Source organism: Apteryx rowi, unplaced genomic scaffold (genome assembly GCF_003343035.1).
Source record: "Apteryx rowi isolate R43461 unplaced genomic scaffold, aptRow1 scaffold_786, whole genome shotgun sequence".
NCBI classification, from domain to species: Eukaryota; Metazoa; Chordata; class Aves; order Apterygiformes; family Apterygidae; genus Apteryx; species Apteryx rowi.
The window spans coordinates 195,393-219,339 of NW_020451078.1; the positions used below are offsets into that span (position 1 = coordinate 195,393).

The 23,947-nt window shown below is 32.4% G+C and overlaps 1 protein-coding gene across 1 annotated transcript in view; it reads right to left on the reverse strand.

Annotated features, from left to right (window-relative positions):
* Positions 1-510: 510 nt before the first annotated feature.
* The window catches only part of LRRIQ1 (leucine rich repeats and IQ motif containing 1), a 125,625-nt gene continuing 102,188 nt past the window's right edge, over positions 511-23,947 (reverse strand). The window contains exons 24-27 of the mRNA XM_026088808.1: positions 21,487-21,619; positions 19,976-20,036; positions 14,439-14,559; positions 511-650 (exon numbers count right to left, since the gene is read on the reverse strand). Coding sequence (XP_025944593.1) covers positions 511-650; positions 14,439-14,559; positions 19,976-20,036; positions 21,487-21,619 — 455 coding nt within the window. The remainder of the gene's footprint in view (positions 651-14,438; positions 14,560-19,975; positions 20,037-21,486; positions 21,620-23,947) is intronic.

Here is a 23,947-nt window from a genome sequence, read left to right on the forward strand (position 1 = left end):
AATAAAATATTCTAAATAGACTTCTCCAAGAATGACATTGCTGGCTGTTAGAGCCAGTTTGCAAGTATACATTTATTTGCGAGTCAATGAGGATTTAGCATTTTGATATATGACATACATCCTGTAAGCATGAACCATTATTACATTTGCACATCCCAACGAATTCTTATAAGCAAGCCTAAACTTGTTCCATGTTTTCCATTTTAACAATTCATGTACAGTTGATTGACTCTGCATTCCATGCCACATGAACACACAAGCAATTGAAAACGCTAACTATGATAACTTACTGACAGGTATAAAATATATGCACCAAAAAAAAAAAAAAAAGCCCACTGTAACCCATGTATAATAAAATAAGTCAAATGTAGTTAACTGAAATTATATATATTGGTAACAAACTAGAATCCAAAAATAACTGATATTCATAGACTTAAAAAGAAACAGCTCTCCATATGCTTTGAAAACCAAAAATTCAATTAATTCAACCAGCTAAATATTCTCCAACATTCAACTAATATTTTTAAGCTTTTGCCTTTTTTTGCCTGTTCCCCATCCTCCGCTGAGCTGCACTGGATGGTCTCGAAATGATATCCGTTCTTTACGAGATGGACCCAAATGTGATCTTTCTGGAGCAGATATATTCTTTTCTAAACAATAAACAAACATGTGAAATCAAAAAAAAATCATTTCATTGCATTATTTTTTAATATAATAGTAAGCTATTCTTATGTCTAATATGACAGCATATGCATTTTATAATTATGTTTTTTTCTCACTCTTTTTTAAAGTAATACAAGGTAGTATTTTTTAAAATAAAGTATTTATGAAAATAAACAGCAAAATTACTATACAATATTGCCATATTTTTAAAAGTGTCGCTATCTGTCCCTTTTGAAAATATTTTCAACACATATAGAGATACGCAGTGCTTTTGACAGAGAAATTAGTAATGCAATGAAGTCTTTCAAGTGCACAGAGAACAACTTCAGAAAGTTTATCTCTTTAACTAGTTATTGCTTTAATATATTAGTCCAATAAAACAGATATTTCTTTTATAAAAGCCCAGCAAAGCCTTCTTCTCCTTAGAGGTAAGTATTTTAAACTTTGATGGGAGCTGAACAGTGCCAAAGCAAGTTTAAGAGCACATAGAAATACATGAAATAATCACATTCATTGTCATATATACAAACACTTGAGTAATTTAGCCAATAGTTTCTACAACATATTTAAGACTAGTATTTTAATGGACAGATTAACAAGTAGTGCTGACCAAAATTATGGTATTTATTTTACACAAACCAAAATTTTACAGATAGAAATATCTTTCTTAGGCATGTATAATAATGTAAGCATCTGTGGAAGACAACTTAAACTCAGCAAGAGAATGACATAGTGTGGTGTTCACAGTACAGCAATTTGATAGCTACAAAGATGTATATTTTATATATATATATGTATATGTACACACACACATATATATTAGCATGGTATCTAAGTTGATGAAACATATTTGACAAGTGTCTTTTGCCATCTATCACAGGAAGACATTACAAATTATGTATTTTTGATAAACATTTTTGATATTTTTAAATTTTGGTACTTTTTAATAGCTAATTCAATTTTTCACAATAAGTATTCCCTAAAAATTGAAATCGAAAGCTTAAATAATATGACTGAATATAGGTCTATCTACTCATACATACAACATAGCTATAAATTTCAAGGAGTAAGACCTTTCCTAATTTCTCATTGATGCTTTTCCGTAGTCTAATAGATCTAAATATCAGGAGCTTTTCCCAACCTACAGCTCTTTCTAAAGTTACTAATTATGGCAATTGTACCATACTAACTAGTCTTCTCCTTTTGCTATTAAGAGCTTTCAAGTATTTTCAATGTAATTCCTGTTTTTTCTTTATGGCTCTATAGACATCAATTATTTTTTCTTCAAATAGTTAACTCCAGGTCTACCTGATAAAGGTTTAAAATGCTAGTGTGTCCTGTCTTTATAGCTGACTCAGTTTTCTTGCTTTTACTTAATTTATTTAAACAGTCAACTTTCCATTAATTATTTTGACTGGGAACCATAACGTATTCATTGAAGGCTGAGATCCTCAGAGTAGTGAATTCAGTAGCTAATTTAGTGAAAGTAAAGAAATAAATCTAGTAAATCATAATATGGTAATACTGTTAAGAAGATTGCCTTCTTTTCTAATTTAAAGAGACTTTTCTAAAATTGCAAGTGTTATTAAACAGCAAAAAGAATTAAGAACATGGAATATGTTCTTTGTTAAAAAACAGGAAGTAGCTATTATATGTTTAAACTGGAAAAGAAGTTTGGGGCTAGTGTATGCATGGGACTGACTCTCCTAGGCATTCATCTTCAAGATTATACTAGTGATAAAGGTAAATTAGGCACACCAGTTATTTATTTCTGTATTTTGATGAAATAAATATTTATATTACATTCATTTAAAATAGAATAAATACAAATGTCAGAACAAAAATAATTACAAATTTGAAAGTTAGCTTAAAGGGGATAGAGTCAGTTTAGCAAAATGTGAAGCCAACTACCTCCTAATTGCCTAAGCTGGATTCCTTCTGGACTAATAACTTCACTTGTTCTTGAAATTCTCTGTATTGCTAAATTTTATTTTAATGATGGACTTCAGAAATCTGTAAATGTAGGGTTGCTTGTTTTTCACTTATAACCATATGTAATTCTTTGGATGGGATATATTGTACTTCCATTACCATGAAATGTATATTACTATTTCTTAAAAAAAAAGGACGATGTAATTTGTTACAAGACAGTTGTGAAAAGTCTTTATAAATTACTGATACATCTTTGTATTTTGGCAGAATGACAGCCATGTCTGTTACAGCATGAACTGTGCTTGTCTAAACTTCACGGTCAAGAGTTCACAGATTTATTATTTTTATTTTTTTAATTGTAATTGATTTATGTATTGTTTAGAGAGTAGTCAAATATTTTGTAAACAAAATGTAGTAACTTATTAACTATGAGTGCATAAAAACTGTCTGACAAAACAGTGTTCTATATGCCTGTGAGAACCATTGCTCAGATTTTGTAGACCCTGTGGTCTCAAAAATAGGGCAGGATAACTTCCTCAGCCCAAAGATATTTTTGCAAGTTCCCAGATAATCTAAAAGGGTGGACTCTCTGCTCCCTTGAATTCAGGTTTAGCAAATCAGAGAGGATGTTCCAAAAGTCTGACAGTTATGGCTCTCTTTTTCTTCATCCAGCCTGAAGTGCTGGATAGACTTCCTAGGGTGTACTTTAAACTTTACCATACAACAGCAATCTGGACAAACTTAATCAAAGCATAGACTACTCTGTATTCTTTCTTCACACAGTCCTTCAGCACTTTCAGCCAAATAAAATAAAACTTGTAGGCAACAGTCAACTAATTTAGAATGAAAGTCAGGTTTGTTATAAAGTGCAAAGGCTGCAAATCACTTCCTTTGTGTCCCATCTTCCCATCTCTGAAATGGACACAATGTTGCTGGCTTTTCTGATAAAGTACTTTGATGTCTACTAAATAGTACTAAGAGATAGGTATTATTACCAGGACTGCTGTTGCAGTTACCAGTTCTACTGGAGTGATGAAAGACAGAATTGATATGGAGATTCAACCTTCCCTAAAGACGAATTCTCAAACACAGATCTGAGTCAGACTGGCACAGAAGCCTAGGTATGTTGTTGCCAATGGCTGTATTGACAACAGGTCTAATTTTACATTATTAAAACATCAATCCAGGCAAATTTTTCCCTTGAGAAATATTCCAATAAAGACAGGTCCAAGGCAAATGGTTAGAATTTTGTCTAGTTTAAGGGGACAAGAGAAGACAAGAGAAACTGGTAAGGGATGGCAATACCATTTTGAATTAAATGATTAAACCTAGAAATGTTCCTTAAGCATACAGCATCACTTGTTTTCATTTAATGGTTTTAATATTTCATATGAAAATGAACAGGTAAATGAAACCTTATTACATCTGTTCTGCTTACTTATATTTACTTATATACTTATACTTATATACTTCTTCTCCTTAGAGGTACATATGTTTATACCTGCTCAGGGGAAGTTGTACAATTTTACCATTTTATGATATCTTTTTTCTTTTAAGAAAAGGGTAGAAAATCATAAAAAGTTCCTTCAATGTACAGAAAATAAAACCAGGGTACACGAAAAAAACAGTAACTGCTAGCAAATGAAAACACTTTGCATTTCTTAAATGTTCTATGAAACATATACCTGAAGTGCTGCAAGTCCAGATTTTCAGGTATTATTAAAATATTTAAAATCTCACAGAGGAGACCCTTTAACTGTGCATTTATATGCATACAAATGTATATATACGTATACACACATTTGCATATGTGATTTATTTGTGATTTATGAATAATTGTAAGCGCTATTATTATACTTTCATTTTTTGTTATGTTCCATGAGTATATTTGTAATTGGCCTTACCCAAAGGCAACAGCAAACTCACACTGTCTCAAGCCTGCATGTAAGTATAAATTAGAAGCATTACATTGGTTTTACTCTACATGGTACTGATATTTTTGACAACCATAATAATAATAATAATTTTTTATCATTATTGATACAATGATTAAATAGAATCTGGCAAGTGTATTAAGTATAATTTAACATGATATACAGTTATTCTAATACCTACTCATGTGGGAAAAAAATCTTAGCCAAGAAAAGCAAATTAATTTCTGCTATCCCAAACCAGGCTTTGGAAGATTGAAACTGTAATAGTAATTTACTATACTTTAATTGAATTGTAACATTTGACTATGTGAAACTCCAGTATATTTGGAAATATATTCAGATGCTTGTAGATACCAAATAACCATTTCTTTTGAGCATGTGCTGAAAGCTTGTCTTGGGTTTGGTGAACATGCTCTTATTTTCAAGCAGTCACTTTTCTGTTGTTTAATCTGTTTTCTGCTATTGATTTGTTCTGGTCTTTTTTGGTTAAAGCCTGGGTCTTTTTACAAATGTCAAGGTTTACATATCCTCTGTTTTGATAAGTAATGCAATATGTAAAATGCTTTGAATGAAATTCTTGGTATCCAAGAAGAAAAGCTTTGTTAAACAGGTTATGATGGAAATTTTATGATGTATAATATACGTCATAGGGTATTCATCGATCCACCTAACGTTGAGGGTCTGGATAGAAAATTTATTTCAAAGTCCTTACCATATTGTATTACTTAGCAGCAAATACAGCTTAAGGAGGCATGGAGAAAAAAATTCAACATTTTAATGAAAGTGACCAGAACGAATCCTTAGCAGCAAAGCGTTTACATCAATTTAAGCTCTGGAAAGAAGCTAGGTTCAGCAGGTCTGTCGAAAAGGTAAATGCTACAATCTAAGAAGAGTTGTTTTTTAGTATTGTTATTTATGGCCATATTGGAGTCAGAATCATAAATATTTGGGTTTTTAGTTGCACTGTTTACATTAAAAACAAGAAGAAAAATATGTTTATTGTTTCGCAACTTTATGGTTTTTTTATTATTATTTCACACTTATATTTGCCTCAGGAGACTCTTATAAGAAATCTCACAAAATCTGTAAGGATATATCCCCTTTCCGTATGAGGATTTGGAGATAAGACATCATCCCAATTAGAATATTTTTTGTAAGCAAATGATTAATTTTGATTACAAACGTCCTTGACTTCAAGTTTGCAGAACTGGAATCTAAACTTGAAATGGTATAGAAACAATTAATCTAAATATTTTTATTTATGAAACATTGAAGTTATTCTAACCTGATCATGTTGACAATTACATACATGAATAATTTGAACTCTAACATGTCACTCAGGCACGTAAATGAATTCACATACGTAAGCATTTTCAAGAACAGTGACTTAAGTTATAAATCTTTATTGATGGAATTTCTACAAGCTTAAATAAAATACTATAAGGAAGATAACATTCAAAAATGTTTCTGTAAAATATAATATTGTCCTAACTATAAGCAGGACTTTTAGCACCACTGGTTATTAAAGTACAATACTTATTTTTTTTTCCAGCTGCTTATCCATTTCATAAATTTTGACCATTTAGGCTGAATTTTTACGTGCTGAGTACCTGCCTTTGGCTGAAGATTTCTGAAAGGTCGGTCACTTCCAAGAAAAAAATATGTGAAATATTTATGTTGCCCTTTGCAGAAGAGACTGAAAATCTGTCAAGTAACGGAGTCTTTGCTTTTAGGATCTGTCCAAATTTGATGAAGTATACAACAAATTGAAGTTTCTACATGATTGGAAGAGACTTCATTGATTTTTTTTTGCTATATTCCCTAAAATATCAATCAACACGGAACACGCTTTCCTGTGACACTACAAGAGGCTAAACATGACTGTTCCTAAAAATAATGTTGAAGGTCATGCTTGGTCAGGGAACTTAGGAGCCTGCTTGTTATCTGCTCTCTGTGTCAGATGGGGCCAGTAAGCTACCAGTAAGCAGGAACCATGGAGAGGATAAGAAACAAAGCTCCTATAGGAAGGAGACTGAGAGAAGAGGCAGAGAGTAGCAATTAAAACCTGAGAGAGAAATGAGACTGACTTGGAGTTAAGGTGAGATGAACAAGGGCTAATTTGGCAAGCAGATTGAAACAGTAATGTGATATAGCAGGCACAAGAGACTAGAATAACTTGACAACTAGACTGACATTGAAAGCAGAGAGAAAGCATAGAGAATAAGGGAGTTATGAACTGGCAAAAGAGAACTGAGACAGAATAAAGAATAGGGATTAAGTGGCACTAGACCGGTCCAGACTCTCAGAATTTATATGATTAAAAGAAGTGGAAATATAGGTGATGATAAGAAAGGGAAAAGAGAATAAGTAGATGAAGAGTCTGGACAAAAGATCTGCCTAAATAGTACATGAAAACACATTAAATAAACTTGGAGGAGATTTAAACCAGGAGATAATGAAACTGAAATACTGGCAAGGAATAGTTGGGTACAATAGGGAACAGAGAGAGAGAGAGAGGAAAAAAGTAATCAGATAGGGACCTGTGGAAACAGAAATAGGACTGAATGGGGACTTTGGAAAGGAAATCTAAGAGTGAATGGGAGAGGCAGCTTAGGCTGGAATAAGAAGTCGAAGAAGCAGAAACAAGAATTGATTATGTTATGAGAAAGAATTAGGGAATGCCAGGAGTGAGGAAAAGTCAGCAATGAACCAGAGACAAATTAAAAGAAAAAAAAAAAGTATTATCTTGGGGAAAAATCTGTAGACAAACCTTTTCCCTCCAGTACCACAACTCTGTAGTAGACCAACATTACTGAGTCTTCCTCTACTCTGATTTGAGAAATATTTCTGAAGCTACTTGACAAACATCCCCCAGGAAATGACACCTAATATGGTATTATTTACTCTTATCTCATATGACAGAGATCCTTGTGGTGGGTCTAATGCTTCCAAGGTTCCAAGTGGGTAACTAAGTTACAGGGAGGGCATCAATGTCTCAGAATTGATTTTTTCTTTTTTTTTTTTTACTTGCTTTTTCGAAAAAAGCTACAGCATTCAGACACATCCTCTACTAAAAGAAAATCAGGCTGTAAAATTACGCATGTAGAATTTAGGAAAAGCCTGAGCTGAAGTTCACTATGAATTCTTAGTTACGCTTTCATTGAAGTCTGCATTTGGTAGTCTTAATTACATGACCACATTTTTTTTTCCCCTCTAGCTCTTTTATTATAAGAATGAATTGAGCTTGTGTAGTGAAGGAAATTGTTTGCAAAACCCGCCCCCCTCCCCCCCCCCCCCTTTTCATTTGTTGTTTTTGAAAGTGTGAACTAGATGAGGCAGAAGATTGCAAGAAGTGGAGGATGCCTGGTTAGGCAATTTAATACTGCCCTGAATTCTCTTTCTGCCTCCATTTTGTGAATGATATTTGAAAAATCACTTAAATCTTTTCTTAAGAACTAACTGTGCATTTCTCCTTTTTTTAGTATCTAATTAGGGTCTCAGCTTTGCAGAAATACCTATCAGTCATAGCAGAGTCAATGGCAGCTGTACTTTCATAACAGTGGTTATAATGCTATCCACTTTAAGAAAAACATGTCATAACATAATTCAAATTCAGTAACCCAAATTAGTCAATCTCTACTTTTGCCTTCTGATAAAAATACCTTCTCAGTTTACAGAAATGTTGTAGAAAGGCATTCTTTCCATATTTGTGAAATCCTCAATTACTACATGAATGAATGTAATAAAAAAGCTCATGGAGAGATTGTATCCTCAGGCCAGAGTAAGAATAATGTGTAATGAATAATGAATAAATAAATGAATGAATAGTTTGCAAATAAATAATGCTGAAATACTTTATAATAACTTAGAGAATACAATGTGGTTTTTGCATTAAAAGTCAGGAAACAATTGGAAATGGAGAATGAGAATATATACTTGAAAACAATCACAATACATGTCCGTAGAGGAAAGGGAAAGAGTAAGCCCCACTGAAATACTTTTTACAATTTTATAGCTTTGAATTGATTTTGCATTCTCAGTAATAGTCTCTTTAAAATATCTGTGGTGTATAATTCTATTTCTTTCTCTATGTAGAGATATTGTATATATCTAATACACAGTATCTGTTCTACATACTTTTTGAATTATTTTCACAATTCAAAACATGTATGATGAAATTACATTAGAATTACATCCTACCAAATTTAATGGAAGCAAGTTCTAAATGCCTTTTAAAATCTGCATTTAAGTAATTTTTTAAAGTATGTAATCTATAGTTTGTTCAAAAGGATTAGGAAAGTTCTCTTAGACAGTTAACTACTATAAAAATACATATGCATCTCCATATTCATTTCAAATGATTGAGACAATAGTATCTTTAAACTATGATTAACAAGCAGGTAAACATTCTGATCCTGTGATATATGTGAAACTTCGCATGCATGAAAATTCTCATTATGTAAAATTATACACAAGTACTTTCTTGGTCAAGATTTTCTTCTTAAACACACTCACCACAAACCCAATTTTTAAACCACTTGAGCAGGGAAATCAATGGGATTGCTCTGATGAGTCAAGGCTAAAAGATTGTTTCCTTAAATTTCAAAAGAATAGCTATAAGTTATGAAGATGGTATACAGCAACAGGGAAATACTAGGATGTCATATATGAGACCAGAGAAAAAAACAGTAAACAATGCATTGTTTCCCATATTAGATGCATGTATCATACTGAAATCTTGGCTGTTGGCTTTGATTAAGCCAGGATTTCACTTTAGAACTTCACTTTTACCTTCACGGTCATAAATTTGAACCTAATTTGCATCAATTTTTGAGAGAAGCCTTCTTATCAAACAGATAATATTGAGATTAATAATTCTCCATACCCATAATTAGTGACACCTATGTTGATTTACTTCCATTGCAAACTCAGGATATAAATCTACACTGAAAGAAAGTCATGGAATATAGCTCATTTTCTCTAATTTTGTCATTATAAACTGTTGATTTTTGAATAATATTTCTTCAGGTAGTATTGCAGTTCTATTGTTACTTAAAGCAACTTCCTCCTAGTTAAGAAAAAAATCAACTACTGAATTTAAGAGATTTTCAAAGAATGAGAATTAGAATTACAGAGTCACTATTTTTTTTTTTTTGCTGAATTAATCATTCCCCTGTATGACAAATCACTTGATTTTGTCAACACACTTTAACTAATTTGAGGTTTGCAGGGTTGTACCTGTGTATATCTATTTGACACATTACTTCTGTGTTGACATGGCAGGTTCCAAATAATTTATCCAGTTCACAAATGAGGAAGAGATCCTTTCCCTATCCTAACAGTTAAATATAATGATGCCATCATCCTTTCATCAGCAGATACATAAACATTATATAAGGGACTATCATGACCATCATTTCTGCAGATAGGAAAACTGATGTTTATAGCAGCAAATTGCAATATGGCAATTGGCAAAAGAATATCAGTTCAGATAAAAGAGTAAAAAGGACAGTAAAAGAAAAGTTACTTTTTTTCCATTGAGTTCTAAGTCTTTCCACTGTAAGAAAGGCCTTATTAAACTTCATTAATTTAATTCCACATGAGTAACAGAACTGTAGAGCTGGAATTTATCTGAGAAACAAATGGATAAATGTTTTGTAACGAAGATAGCATTTAAGGGCTGGTTTTAGAAACAGGGATGATTAAAGAATGACAGGATTCAGGCCCAAGGGTTGTTTTTTTGTTTCTTCCTGAAAAGTAATATTTTACTGAAATCAGAGACACACTGAAAGACTAGGATTCAGGGAGAAGAAGAACAAAGAATTCCAGGAAGTATTTTAAATTACAGTTAAAGACAAAGCTCCCATTACATTCTACTTTCAAATTATGGTACTTCTGGAACAACCTTAGTCTGAAAGAGTGCAGGTCAAAAGACAAGAAGTAGAATGAAAATAGTTTAAAATTAGTAGAAAAACAAAAAAACCTTCTGCTTTGTGAAAATGGTGGTGATAGGAAGGCAATGTAGAAGATATAGACGAAATGTAACACAAGTTGGAGAGAACCAGATTAGGATAATTAAGATAATTAGGAGTTGAAAGGGGACTGATGATTGTCCTAACATGGTCACTAACTAGATATTAGTATAAAAACCTCATCTGTTCCTATCTAGTTATAACAAATTAAGTTCTAATTCTTTCAAAATATTTCTATGTCCACCTTGTAACTTAGCACTGACTACACAACCACTGCTCATGAAAGTGTTCGTAAACAGATTTTATTATTATCAATTCACTCCAATGTTCATGGAGCTGAGAAAAACACTGATGAGTGTAGGACCGATACTTGAACTTTGCATAATGCTGACTATAAACCACTAACCATCACAGCCCAGGCATGTATGTTATAGAGAAGGTATATGCAGGGGAAAAGATCCTTTTTTTCCTGCCCTTTTGTACAGAAACAAGGTAAGCTAATGTGAAATTGAAAGTTAGAAAATAATCACCAAAAGGTCACACATTTCCGTTCGCAACTTATTGGTACAAGGTACCAGAGAGATCAAGATCTAGCAGTGGTCAGACTAGAATGGACAAAAAATGGAAAAAAAAAAAGCCCTGAAGAAATAGAAAACAAAAATGAGTTACCAGGGTATAGAAAGAAATAACCATGATTTCTGGAAGTAAGATAATCCAGCATGTTTGAGAATGCCACCATTAGAGTCAAGGTACTAAATTAGACAGAAAACTAGTTAGTCTCACTGAACAATTGTTGCTCTCTCATCCTTTAGGCTGTGTTTTTGTGTTTTTTTTTTCTTTCTCCTTTTTTCCCTAATACTGGGTCAATTTAATCCACATCAGTCAATTTTGCTTCAGAATATATAGCATGGAACCACATTAAATACCTTACCTAAATTGGGATACACAAATGCTTTATTTAAACTGAGACACACTGTGCCCACAGCATTTCCTTTATTCTTTAATACATCTTTAGGTCAAAGAACAGAATTAAGGTAGTTCCTTAGGTAGGATTATATCTTTTTATTAATCCATTCCAACCAGGTTTTTCAGAAATAACTAGTAATTTTGAGTGACAAAAATCTTAAAATTCTTTAACAAGGTCTAATTTTAGAAATGCTAAGAAACTATTCCTGGAGAATATAGTCTATAAAAAGTACTTCAAAGTTGGAAGGTTCCCCAAAATATTTCTGAAAAACCTTGATTAGACTTTCTAAAAAAACCTCCAATAACTTTGAAGCATTGTTTGTCTGTCTTTATGAGAACATAGTCATTCATGTACAGCCACTTCCCTGCAGTATATAAAATGTATTTTCTTTTAATATCAGATATACCTTTTTTTTTTGAGTAAGTATACCTAACAAATAATTTATTCTGCACTTTTAGATTACTCTTTTCAGCTTGGAGGTGAATTACCAATTTCATAAAAGAAGCATATACGATGTCCCTAACTAACATCTCTGATATATACTAACATCTCTGTGAAAGAATGTTCAAAATATTTAATACTTCCCACCACTAATTCAAAAGAATTCTGAGCATCAGTTAGGGTTATGGATGCTGCAAATCAAACTTAGTAAAGTGTTATTAATTAAAGCTTGCCACATCATTGAGTTTGAATTCTCCTGAAAAAAAGGGTAAAGGACTTGATTTAACAACTAATTCAAATGGGGGTACCTCCAAGGTCAGAGTTTCTTTTCTAAGCCATTCTGTAATACAAATTCAGTGCTAATTCAAAATACATCTACTGAATCATTAAAATGTTTCTAGGATTCTTCATTAAATATTTCAGAATGCAAAAACAAGAGAGATTATACAACAGGAAATATTTCATAATGAATACAATTTTAATGTCAAAATATAAATGCAAATGTCTGATGTTTTCAAAGTAAGGATACCACAGAGTTAATTTACTGTATATTATTGAAAAATAATAGTATTTGGCAAACTGACCTAATCAGATAAACATGTCTATATACTGCATATAAATGGTGAGGTCTAGTTTTATATATAATATGCATTACGATTTAATGTATCACCACTGTTTAATCTTCTAAAATCCATGACGAAGAATTTTTTGTAGATGCACACATAGAAACACATATAGGAAGACAGAAGATATTACTCTGAGCCTTTATTTTCCTGAGTTCCTGTACCACAGAAAAGAGAATGAATGCATAAATGTGCTATAGCAGATAAGTATTTTGCTATAACACACACATATTACCAGACACAGTAAACTGTCTCTCTGTCTCTCACACATATGACTCTGCTAGTTGACTGTTCTTTCCTGGTCCTTTTCTATTCTCTTCTTTATAAAGGTATAATACAATGGCACTTGTTTTCTTCACCATACCCAAGCTCCTAATTAGGGCAAGTCTCTATGTTCAGAGAAAGAGTGTATTCTTGTTTATTTTTCTCAATGGCAGCATAGTGTAGGTTACAATATAGACAGCAATTATATGTTGATATTAATATAGCATATACTATTTAACTTAATTATTCAAGATTTATGCATACATTCTATTCTGAATATATGAATACAATGAAAATTTTGCCATTGACATTAGTAGCTCAGACTTGTTTCACCTAAATTCACAAACTTAATAATTAGAAACTTCATTTAATTTAAATAGTGGGGCTTCATCAGTAGCCAATAGAGAGAAACAGGAACATTCAGGATGCAATTCATTCCTTTCTAAGATGTAGTCAGACAGAAAGAATCATATTCTCTTTCCGTGGATGCACCTACCTTATACTAGGACCTTAGCTTTTATCTAGTTTAATTTTAGGAACATAAATCAAGCGAATAAGTTCCGACAACACTGTATTCACTTTTACTGTGGTGGACTAAAATCATGCAAATAAATCTTTATTCAAAATGTCTTTTAGAAATATGTCATAAAAATAGAGATAAGTATTCTTATGTATTTTATATACACTTAAATTTTAATTCAATTTTAATTTAAACTGAAAAGTCAGTATATATATAATTCTAATCAAAATAAGCAGATCCAGTAATTATATACTATTTGTGAAATAACCTGTTTTCTATTTTGACATAAAGCATTTCAAGAAAATTCACTGCTTATTCAGTTTTAGGAATTTCAATAATTTTGCCTGTTATTTAATACTGCATATATTTTCTATAATGTACATTTTTGGGTTCTGAAGTTGTATTTATTTGAAAAATTCATTTTGTATAAAAATAACATACAAAATATAGTATGTAATACTACAAATACATTAACATTTTCCTCAGTAACATTACACAAAATAAAACGTCACTTAAAATGCTACCTTTTTATGAGCTTCAAATATTACCTTCTCATTTTTTTCATATACAGATTCTTTTGTTAATTTACATATGATATTAAAGAGTGGTAACAACGTACGGCTTAAAAAGGATTCTCTGTCACTGAGCTATAGTAAGTAAGTTCAATAATAAGAATGTACTACATCATACTTGGTAATCAACATGATTGAAATCTGTGGCTTGATTAGGATGTGTGTTCTGGTATTCAGTTAACAGAAGATGTATTTTACAAACCTATTTTGGTAAAATGTGGAGGGAGAACATAAAAAAAGCTTTTGGAGTAAAATAGTCTGTTTTATAATTAAGAGAGAGGAAAAATAATAATCTTGTAAAAAATCAACCATCAGAAGATTTAATATACATCACAGGGGACCTCCTGTGGGTTAAAATTACAAGAGAAAATTCTAAAGATATTAACGACGCAGTTTCTAAACAGACTGTAGAAAAAGTATGGAAAGATTTTATGTAAGCAAGAAACAGAAAGAGAAGTAGCACGTGTTATTAGGGATTCCAAGTACACTCAGTTCCACCAAAGCATTTTAGAGATCTTTAAAACTGATATTGAAAAACCCCACAACTTACTTGATGGTCTTGCTGAATGTCTGTGTGGCTGATTATTTTTTTCTCTGTTCTGAGTCAAAGCACTTCCACTGGTCATGGAAACAAGGTCTAAATCCGTGTCTTCTCTGCTTACAGGGCTTGCCTGGGAGCAGTGGGAGAAAATGTACACAATCATGAAACAAAATATAACATTTTCTGAATGCAGCTCACATTACTCCAAATAAACAAACAGGGTCTGTCAAACAACCTTCTTCAAAATGATACCACAATCCTTTATTGTTGCTTAGGCTGAACAAATGCACTATGTCAAAGCATTTTTGTAAATAAGAGCCGATTTTAAAATTGTGGTTTGTGATCTGAGTCAGTGCAACAACAAAAGAAAACATTTTAGTACAGTAATTTTGAAGAAAATCAATCTTGCAGACAGCTGATGAAACCTTAAACAGCTTAAGATCATTTACTGACCGGTCTATAATTTAAGCTATAGTTGAATGCCAGAGATGTCATATTTGATTATTTTCTGCAATATTTATGTTTTATCCAGGACACGTATCAGTTCAATCAATCAAGGATCCAGTAAGTAATTTAATCTTTTTGTTGTTCACTACTTAACCATATCCATCAGAAAGCATTTAAATTATACTTTAGGTAAGAGTATTATATTAATTATAATCTAACATGCAGTGGTGGTACATTTTGGCATTAGGCATGTTACCTGAACCTAAATATGGCAAAACAGAAGTGAAGAACATCTTTCATTTTAGCAATGTGTCCTTTTGTGAAACTGTAGGGTAAAGGTTAGAAATACTGGCCTCGAAGATACCACACACTGTAAATGGCAGATTGTTATTTTTGTAGAAATTACTTCATATTTGCTCAACAAGAGCTCCCTTACCTTGAAATGAAAAGGTATTCAACACCAGAAGCAGCTATCTAACAATATTGCTGATTAGATACTGAGGGCCAGTCACAATCATGGGGAAAAATAAGGCTTTGCAGAAGAGCGATCTACAAAAACCCCAGTGTAGAGCTAGTCAGCTAGAAGTAGTGAACATAGGGATATATTTAAATTTTCTAGTCCCTGGAACTTCAGAAATGGAGTCCAGGATGCAGATCAAGTCCTCCCTCTGCTTGGGATGAAAAGCCCCAAATTCCTTTCATAACCTAGGTGTCTAACTAAGTTCATTTTTTACAAAAAGAAAAAGAAAGAAAAGAAGAAGAAGGAAAAAAAAAAAAAAGAACGAGCAATGCTGGTGGTAATGTCACCAAGATTTTATTTAATATCCTAGTAGCTAGACTGCTTGATCAGGAATTGAAAGCCTGGGTCTCAACTGCTTCCTCAGGGGGTTGAAGCCTGCTGCTCCCTTTTCTCAGGAAAATGCCATTACTAGAAAGTTGTAGGCTATTCTGGAGGAGACAATCTCCAGACTTCCTGTTCGTAGTGGCTCACGGTACCAGGAGAAGCAATGCACCACTGCAGACAAGCAGGAAGATTTCTTTGTAGTCCAATTTAACTTAGCGGACTTAAATGAAATGGAGACCTGTTTCATTTCTTTGTCTTTTTTCCAGTGACTGTTTAATGTAAAATTCATTAAAAAGTTTGTGTCATTTTCAAATCACCAACTCCAAAGATGCAGCGGTTTTGGTTATGCTCCTCCATAGTGATTGTCTACTGTTTGTGTCAGCACAGAAAGTTTATGCCTTGTTTCCTGATGCTTGCCTTTTATATGTTTAATGACCATGATTTTTAAGTTTTGTTTTGCACAGATTGCAGGCTGTATTATTGCTGTTAATTTTAATAATCTATTTTCTCTTCCAAGGCAGTATTTAGAAAATTTGAAAGGAGTGACAATTTTCTCCCACCAGTTCTACCTATTTTTGACCTTCTTATTTACAGTCCATTTAAGCTTGCTCAAAATCTTTAAATATAAAGCTTCTCTAGTCTTTCTGTAGCAGAAATAATGCAATCATTGTGATGCTCAGAGAAATTCAAAACAATGGAATTGATAAAATCATTCATATTTCCATCTAATCTTTTCTCAACAGAGCAAAACATTTTCTAATGTCCCAACTTCCAAAGACCCAAAAGGCCATAGTATTTTACACAACTATCTTTTCTGTGGAATTATTATCCAGTCCCTACCACCATAGATTCTGAAGCTTCATCATCTTGCAGACAAAATTATAGTGTATCATATGCTAGATCTCAGTAGGGCTGTTCAGTTTTCTGACTTAAAAATATCTGTTATATTCATTCAAATAAAGATAAATGCTTTCACCCGACTATAGTCAAAGTAATGTTTAAAGCTGTATTAATTACTGGAGCAAATTTAATTTCAGGTTTAAAAAGATTCTGATTGAAAGTCTGCTGAAGCAAATTAAAACTTTCCCTTTGAGATTAGAGCCAAAAACATTGGAAGCAGTTAAAGATGTTAGTATACTTCTTTACAGAGTGCAGTCTTGGACTTTTATCTGTAGAGATCATTATATTTAGCTCTTTGGATATTTTGCCCTTAGCTTTATTATTACAAACTTTTTTTCTAATTAATTGGAAATTAATGTCAGTCAGGAGGAATGTTTGCTTCAAATGCAACTCTGAATCTGAATATTTGTCTATTCCTATGTTGAATTATTTTGTAACCTTCTGAAGGTAAAAAGTGTTTTCAAATTCACACTATAGCTTAATGATTTGGAGATGCGGATCAATAATGAAGTGGTTAACTACTCAGATATCTTAAAGCAAATATTTCACAAAGATGAATGGGGAAGTTTATTCTACTTGTCATTCAGCAAAATTATATTTAATTTAAAATGCTCAGGTTAAACTGCAAGTCAGCATGCTTTCCTAAGCACTTACATAGTAGCATTAAGCAAAATTATCAAGATTAACAAAATAAGGTCTTAGACTTACTGCACGTTCCTAAATAGGGTTCATTCCCCAACCAGAAGGGCTGAGACTGTACTGTTAATATGCAACCATTGAAATACCATCACATACCAGTTAAAAAGAAAGTCTTCAATTCTTGGAATGTGCACAAATATAAATTAGAAAACTATATTAATGTAGCACTATCAGAATACAGGTTTTTGGAAACTGATCTTCAAATGAAGATAGGGAATAAATACACAACCAGCACAAACCAGAGATTTTATTATGCACCAGGAAACTCTACAAATGAGTATATGATACATGAATAAAGTATTTTTGCTAGAACTGCCCAGAAATGTTTTCCTGTTTTAATTTTTTTTTTAATGTATATTTTCCCCTTTCCGGTTGCCAGAGATTTTCCTGCTTTTTGATATTGATTGTTGCTAAACGTTAACTTAATTTTTTGGCATGATTTTATAGCTTTTAGCTGAGTTACTTTGCAAAAGCATTAGGAGTATGTTCACATTTCAACAGTCAAAATTTAAGAAAGCAAATATAAATTTTTAAAACACAATTCTCCAGCCATCTACGTGTACAAACCACATCATTATTTCATTGCCTATACAATATTGTTGTCCACATTAGAGAGACACTTTTTTCCTTCTTCTGTTTTCTGATCTTCTACTGAATTTTTCTCTGTATTAGATTCATGTGGAACAGCTATGTAATTATGTGGCACAAGCTGTGACAATCCTGTAACATTGCCAGTTATGTGGGCACACCACATAATACTGTTGTGGGATTGCAGCAGTATTTTGTGGACAAAACTTCGTACTGTATATCAGTTTCCATCTACCTATGCACATATGCTTACTGATAATTACATAATGTGTATTTTTAGATAATATTATTAATTATGATTTGCTAAAATTAGAACAATTACTGTTTCAGACTCTACCTAATAAATAACTACTCAGGCCGCTGCATCAAAACCCGGACGGTAGCCTAGTTCATGACTGCAGATACTGAACTTTAAAAGGAACCTAAGAATTGGTCACACAGCAGACTCCAAAGAAAAATCTTAGACAAAACCTGACTTCAAGAAAATAAGAACAGTAACCCCTAACTCTTAACAGCGTTTTTTCAGCAGTGAATTTTAGAAGTGTTTTACCAAAAGATCACCTGTTTTTATACCTATTGCATAGGTGGTGAAGCTAAGGAATACAGAATTTAGAAAGCACCCAGATTGCTCAAAGTACAGAACTAGGTATATAATTTTATCAAGAGGGGTATTATCTAACTGTGCAAAACTCTTTTATGCAACATATTATATATTGTATAAAAATCTAAGACTTTGTCCTTGTTCTTCGTCCAGACTTGAAGTCTGAAGCATTTTAAAATATGTCTCTTTTTTTCGGGGGTGGGGGTGGGGGAGGGAAAGCCATGATTTTCTCTACTTTAAACAAATTTAGCTTAAGCGAACCCCTGTAATTCAATGCAATAACTTCATATTCTCATCACTATGTAGAATGATTTTTATTATTTTAGCAATTATAGGTTTTTTTTCAATAATGAGCAGTATAAACAAATACAGCAACAAAAACATGTTGTCATACTTTATAAATACACAGAGTATACACGTACACACACACATTTGCTGAAACGTGTTACGCTTACTGCCTACTGAAATCAAAAGCTGAAAACATTGTATCTATACAACTGCTACAAAATTCAGTTTGGGCGCATTTTAAATTTTTCTTCAAATAGAGATAGACACATGGAATATATAAATATATAGACAATTGCAATAGTATTAAGTACCCACTGTACACATTCAAATGAAAACACAGATCTATCATAATTAAAATTGTTTATAAAGTTAAATTAAGTATAGTTTGTAAGTTTTTGCACATTTTTTTTTTGTCCACACATAATTATATCAACAAGAACATTGCTAATTTGGCTATAAGATGTCAAGTCATATATGAAATAAGTGGGCTTACAGGCATCATTACACTGATCACTATCAAAGGAACTTTTGGATATTTCTGACACAGTCTTTTCATCTTGCAAATCTTCAGATTGTTAAATGGCTTGTATTCCCCCTCCCACCAAACTGTAGAATTACCTAGTTCGGATTTTTTTTTTAACTCTGCAAAGAAAAGAATGAAATGTGAAAAGAGTAGAAGGCATTTTAAGATGTAGGAATAAGTCTAATTCTAAAGACTGTTTTATTAACATGCAAGTCTAACTGTTTTTAATAAATCACACTAGGCATATAAAAATGAATGAACTCTTACAGAGTTTAAGAACGTTTAAACTTGTCTGATTGACATAAATACATGTTTTCAGTCAATAATGTAATTGCTGCTGAAGTACCTTTTTTAAAGGCTTTTTTAAAGGTTCAGTGGAAGCTTTAGAAAACACCCAGTAATGTTTGATGTCTTAAAAACAAAAACCAGTACCAGATTTGAAATCAATGCCTTACATATAAACATGGGTTCTTCTGTCCATACATTTTCCTCTGATCTCCATCAATGGTTGATTTGATTGCCAAAAAGAGACAACATTAAAGAATTATATTCAACCAAAAAAAGCTTCTGTTTGTTTTTATACTAAGTACACATTTGAAAACATGATCAAGGCTTAGCTGAATTCTGCAAAATTCTACACAAAAACAAGTTCTTACCACAAGCTGTACACGTCTACCGTTGCATATTGCAGGATCTAACTCAGGCAAAAAACGATTGCTGTGAAAAATATAGAATGGAAATTTCAATAAACCCCACTGTACTGGGTTCACTAAAATACTTGCACAGAATCTTTTGCTGGAAATGTTCCTGCTCAAAGGCCGCTAATTAGGACTATTTAAAATAAGCCCACAGTTAAGATATATTTAAAGTATTAGAACAGTTAATATTGTTTATTCCAATAATAAAACACTATTTTCAAATGTAGATGCCAATAAACATAAAAATACATGCATATTTGTATGTACCATCATAAATTGTAGCCATAGGTCCTGACTCACGGAAAAGGGATGAAAGAGCTTCCATTAACTTACTGGGACTATAAGTCAGGCTCATAGTTATCAGATATTACCAAATAAGTTGTCACATTATCTTATGTAGGAATAAAACCATTTCCAGTTAGATAAGTGTATCAGCTGTTCTGATAATGGGGGTTTTGCTACATGCATAGATGGTATCTTAATCTTAACAAATGTCAATACAAATTTTAGTTCATTACACATATCTGCAGAAGCTTGGTAAAATTTTTTTAAAGATTCTCTTACAAGGTGCCATGTTTTCAAACTTTCAAACATTAAATGTTCTCTTGCAGTATTTGCATTCAAATTAAAAGCCATGACAATCACCTTAAAAAAATACCACTTGGAATGTTTCACTATTATGGAAAATGACAGACACATGAAGATTTTCTAAGGAATATGTGTTGCAATATATTTCCTCCAGTTATTGATACAATTTTGAAATGTGGAATATTTTTTCCATATAAAACATAACAATAGGCAGTCTATTTCATTAAAAATTAACTTTACTTTCATAAAAATACATCTAAAACACTAACACTAAATTCACTGCCTATTGACACATTGTTCAGTTTTATTACAGGTGCTTAGCATTGTGACTACTACTGACTTCAATAAGATATTAATGGCTTACATTGCATTTATAACCAACATTTACTGACTATGTCTTCATATTAGCTTAGAGAATAAAATTAACCTTTTATTTAATTGCACTGAGATTTTACCTGTTCAATAACAACATTGGCTTTCTTTTTTTTTTTTAATTCCTTAATCAAATCTAACAAGATAGATAATGTTACAGTTTATCTAATTACATAAAACCATATTACACGCCAAGGCAGCTATACAATATATGAACAATAGGCACTTTTTTCTATGCTCTTTAGAATATAGAAACCATTGCCTTGCTAGTGTAAAGTTATGCAGATATTCATAAATGCTGCACTGAACAGCAGTTCATTATCACTGTAGAAGAAGTATCTATAACAATGATTAAACCAATTCTAAAGGGTATTCTGCTTGGGACCTGGAAATTTGGTGTATTGGCTGCTAGCTACAAAGTCATGTTTGTTTTAAGACAATTAACCTGGGTTTCATTTTACAAGATACATTTACAATAAAAAAATCTAATTTAAAGGAGATGACCTCACCACTTTATATTTCTGGAACTGGCTGCTTCATAATCCCAAACCTGTGTATGAAGCCATTGGTATGTAAGGTCTTTTCTCCATAGTAATTTCTCATCTAAAGCAGTATCCAGCTCAGAAAATTCTTCTCTCTTACCTGGAGAGGAAAAAGATATTCTTGTCTTTCATTATTATTTTAAAAGAAAACTTTGTGAAAGATTCTCTGGATAAACTTTGAGCATATTGCATCATATAAAAGTAAAAGGCAATTATCTCATGCAAGAAAGTTCAAATAATGTGAATTATTTTATTTTTCTGATATATTTAAAAATACTTTTAAATTAATTTTGAATTATATAATTTATTTTCTTTTTTAGAATTAAATATTTGTCTTCTGAATAAAGTATTTTTTTGAAAAAGAAGTTTCTTATTATGTTGTTAATTTTTCATACTGAAATATATATTAAACATAAATTGCTTGTTATAGCACCTATGAACATTGCTATATATATGCTATTAAACTGTGCTATCTCTATGCCTAAAAAATACACATTGATTTATATTCATAATTCCACTTACCAGTCCAAGATGTAAAAAAATCATCGTTATATTTAAGAGTGGACACATGACACTCCTATTCTTCTGATCTTTTAGTAACAGAATTTATAAAGACACTTTAATGGCAGCTTGTGACACTGGATTTCAAAGCAATTGCATACATTAAATTATATTTCACTAATTAGTACATATTTTTTGACTATGAAAGAGACCCAAAGATAGAGAACAGAATACTGACATTATGACAAAAAGCTGTGCGATCTGGGAGATCCTTTGGTTTTGGGGACCATTCTGGTGAACACCAGACATGTTTTGAAGCATGAGAAAGAGCATGGCAGAAAACTGGAAGAGTCTGCAGAGGAATTATCACTGTGACATGGGGACAGTAATGGGGGTAGAGTAACTGTTTTTGTTTTCTACTCTCATACATTCATTTTACAGTTGATGTCTTTTTGGCACCTTCAACTTGGCTTTTATGAGACATAAAAAAAGCTTCTGTAATTTTGCTTTTCCTTTTAATCGCATTTCAGGTTACTTATTTATCTTCCCTCTTACTGTTTATTCCTTTGGTCCTCATGCATTTTCCTTTCTCTCCCTGAAACGTTTTACTTGAATTCAGCCACTAGTAGAAGCTGCTTAGTAAACTGCAAGCGTTTACCTGTCCTGTACAAATTATTCTGCAATTGAACCAGAGAAGCATATAAGTCATTCTACTTTGTACTGAGTCTGTTTGTCGGCTGCTAATGATTAAACAATCAATAACTGTATCGGGGGAGTTAGTACTGCCTTTGAGGTGAATGGTTTCCTCACACTCCTTAGTTTAAGGCTTAATCCTCATTAATGTTTTTGTCAATATAAGCTGCAGTCACAGGCTATTCACAAACCCACCTTTGTCAAAGGTTTTTTAAATTACCTGTATTATTTTTTATGCTTTTCCTTCTGCAAAGATTATCATTTCCTTGGCATGAGCTGTGAAATGTAGTTTTTGTTGTCCAGCCCCTCACTTCAATTTTACCAGGCCTTGCAGTGAGCTTGTTGTTTCCATCCTTTAACTCTAAGGGAATACTGTTAAGGTATCACAGCTCCTTTTCTCATAATTTTAAATGTTTTTGGTTGTGCTCCTCATTTATGTGGGTATAGAGAATCTCCATTCAATTCAAATCTATTCCTTAGGCTGAACCTGATTAGTTGCCTAACACATAATTAACCTACTAAAATTAGGTCCAGAATATAGAGTTATATGTTAGTCTCTTGCTAGCAACTGACAGCCTAGAAATTAGGCAGAGGAATCTGTCCTCAGTTGACGTGAAGAACTCTCCTGTACCTCCCCACTATTGTATACACTTTTCAGAAGATAGAAGATTAAAAGCTTGGATGGAGAGGCACCATGTCTTCCCCAATGAGGTTGTGAGGCCTGATTAAAAAGAACAAGTGTTCAACTACTGGATCATTACCAAGTACTAAAATATAAACAGCACTAATTACAGAGTTTGCCACCTTTTGCTTGATTAAAGTGGGAGCCTTTTGTTCTTCTCTTTTAAGTTTATAATATTCTTTTCATCTGTTCCTGGTTCAGGACACAGCTTTCTGACCTTTAAATCTTGAAAAGTGAAAGGTTCCACATTTGCAGCTACTCTGGTACTCTCATAACTCTTCACATGAAGAAGACACTGATCTATATAACAGGAGTAAGAAATATTCGGCATGACTTCATAAGAGAGTCTGGAGACAGGACCTTCTGCTTTCTAGCCTATGTTCTCCAGTGGGGAGAACAAAAATTTACAGAAAAGTTGGTGCCATCTTTCTTACCCATCATTCTCAGGAGAATTGTTTCTCCCTATTGAAACGATCAGTAACAATTATGTTTTAACTAATACGTTTGTACCCTTTTCCTCCATTAAAAAAGAAATCTATGTAGGGATTTAAA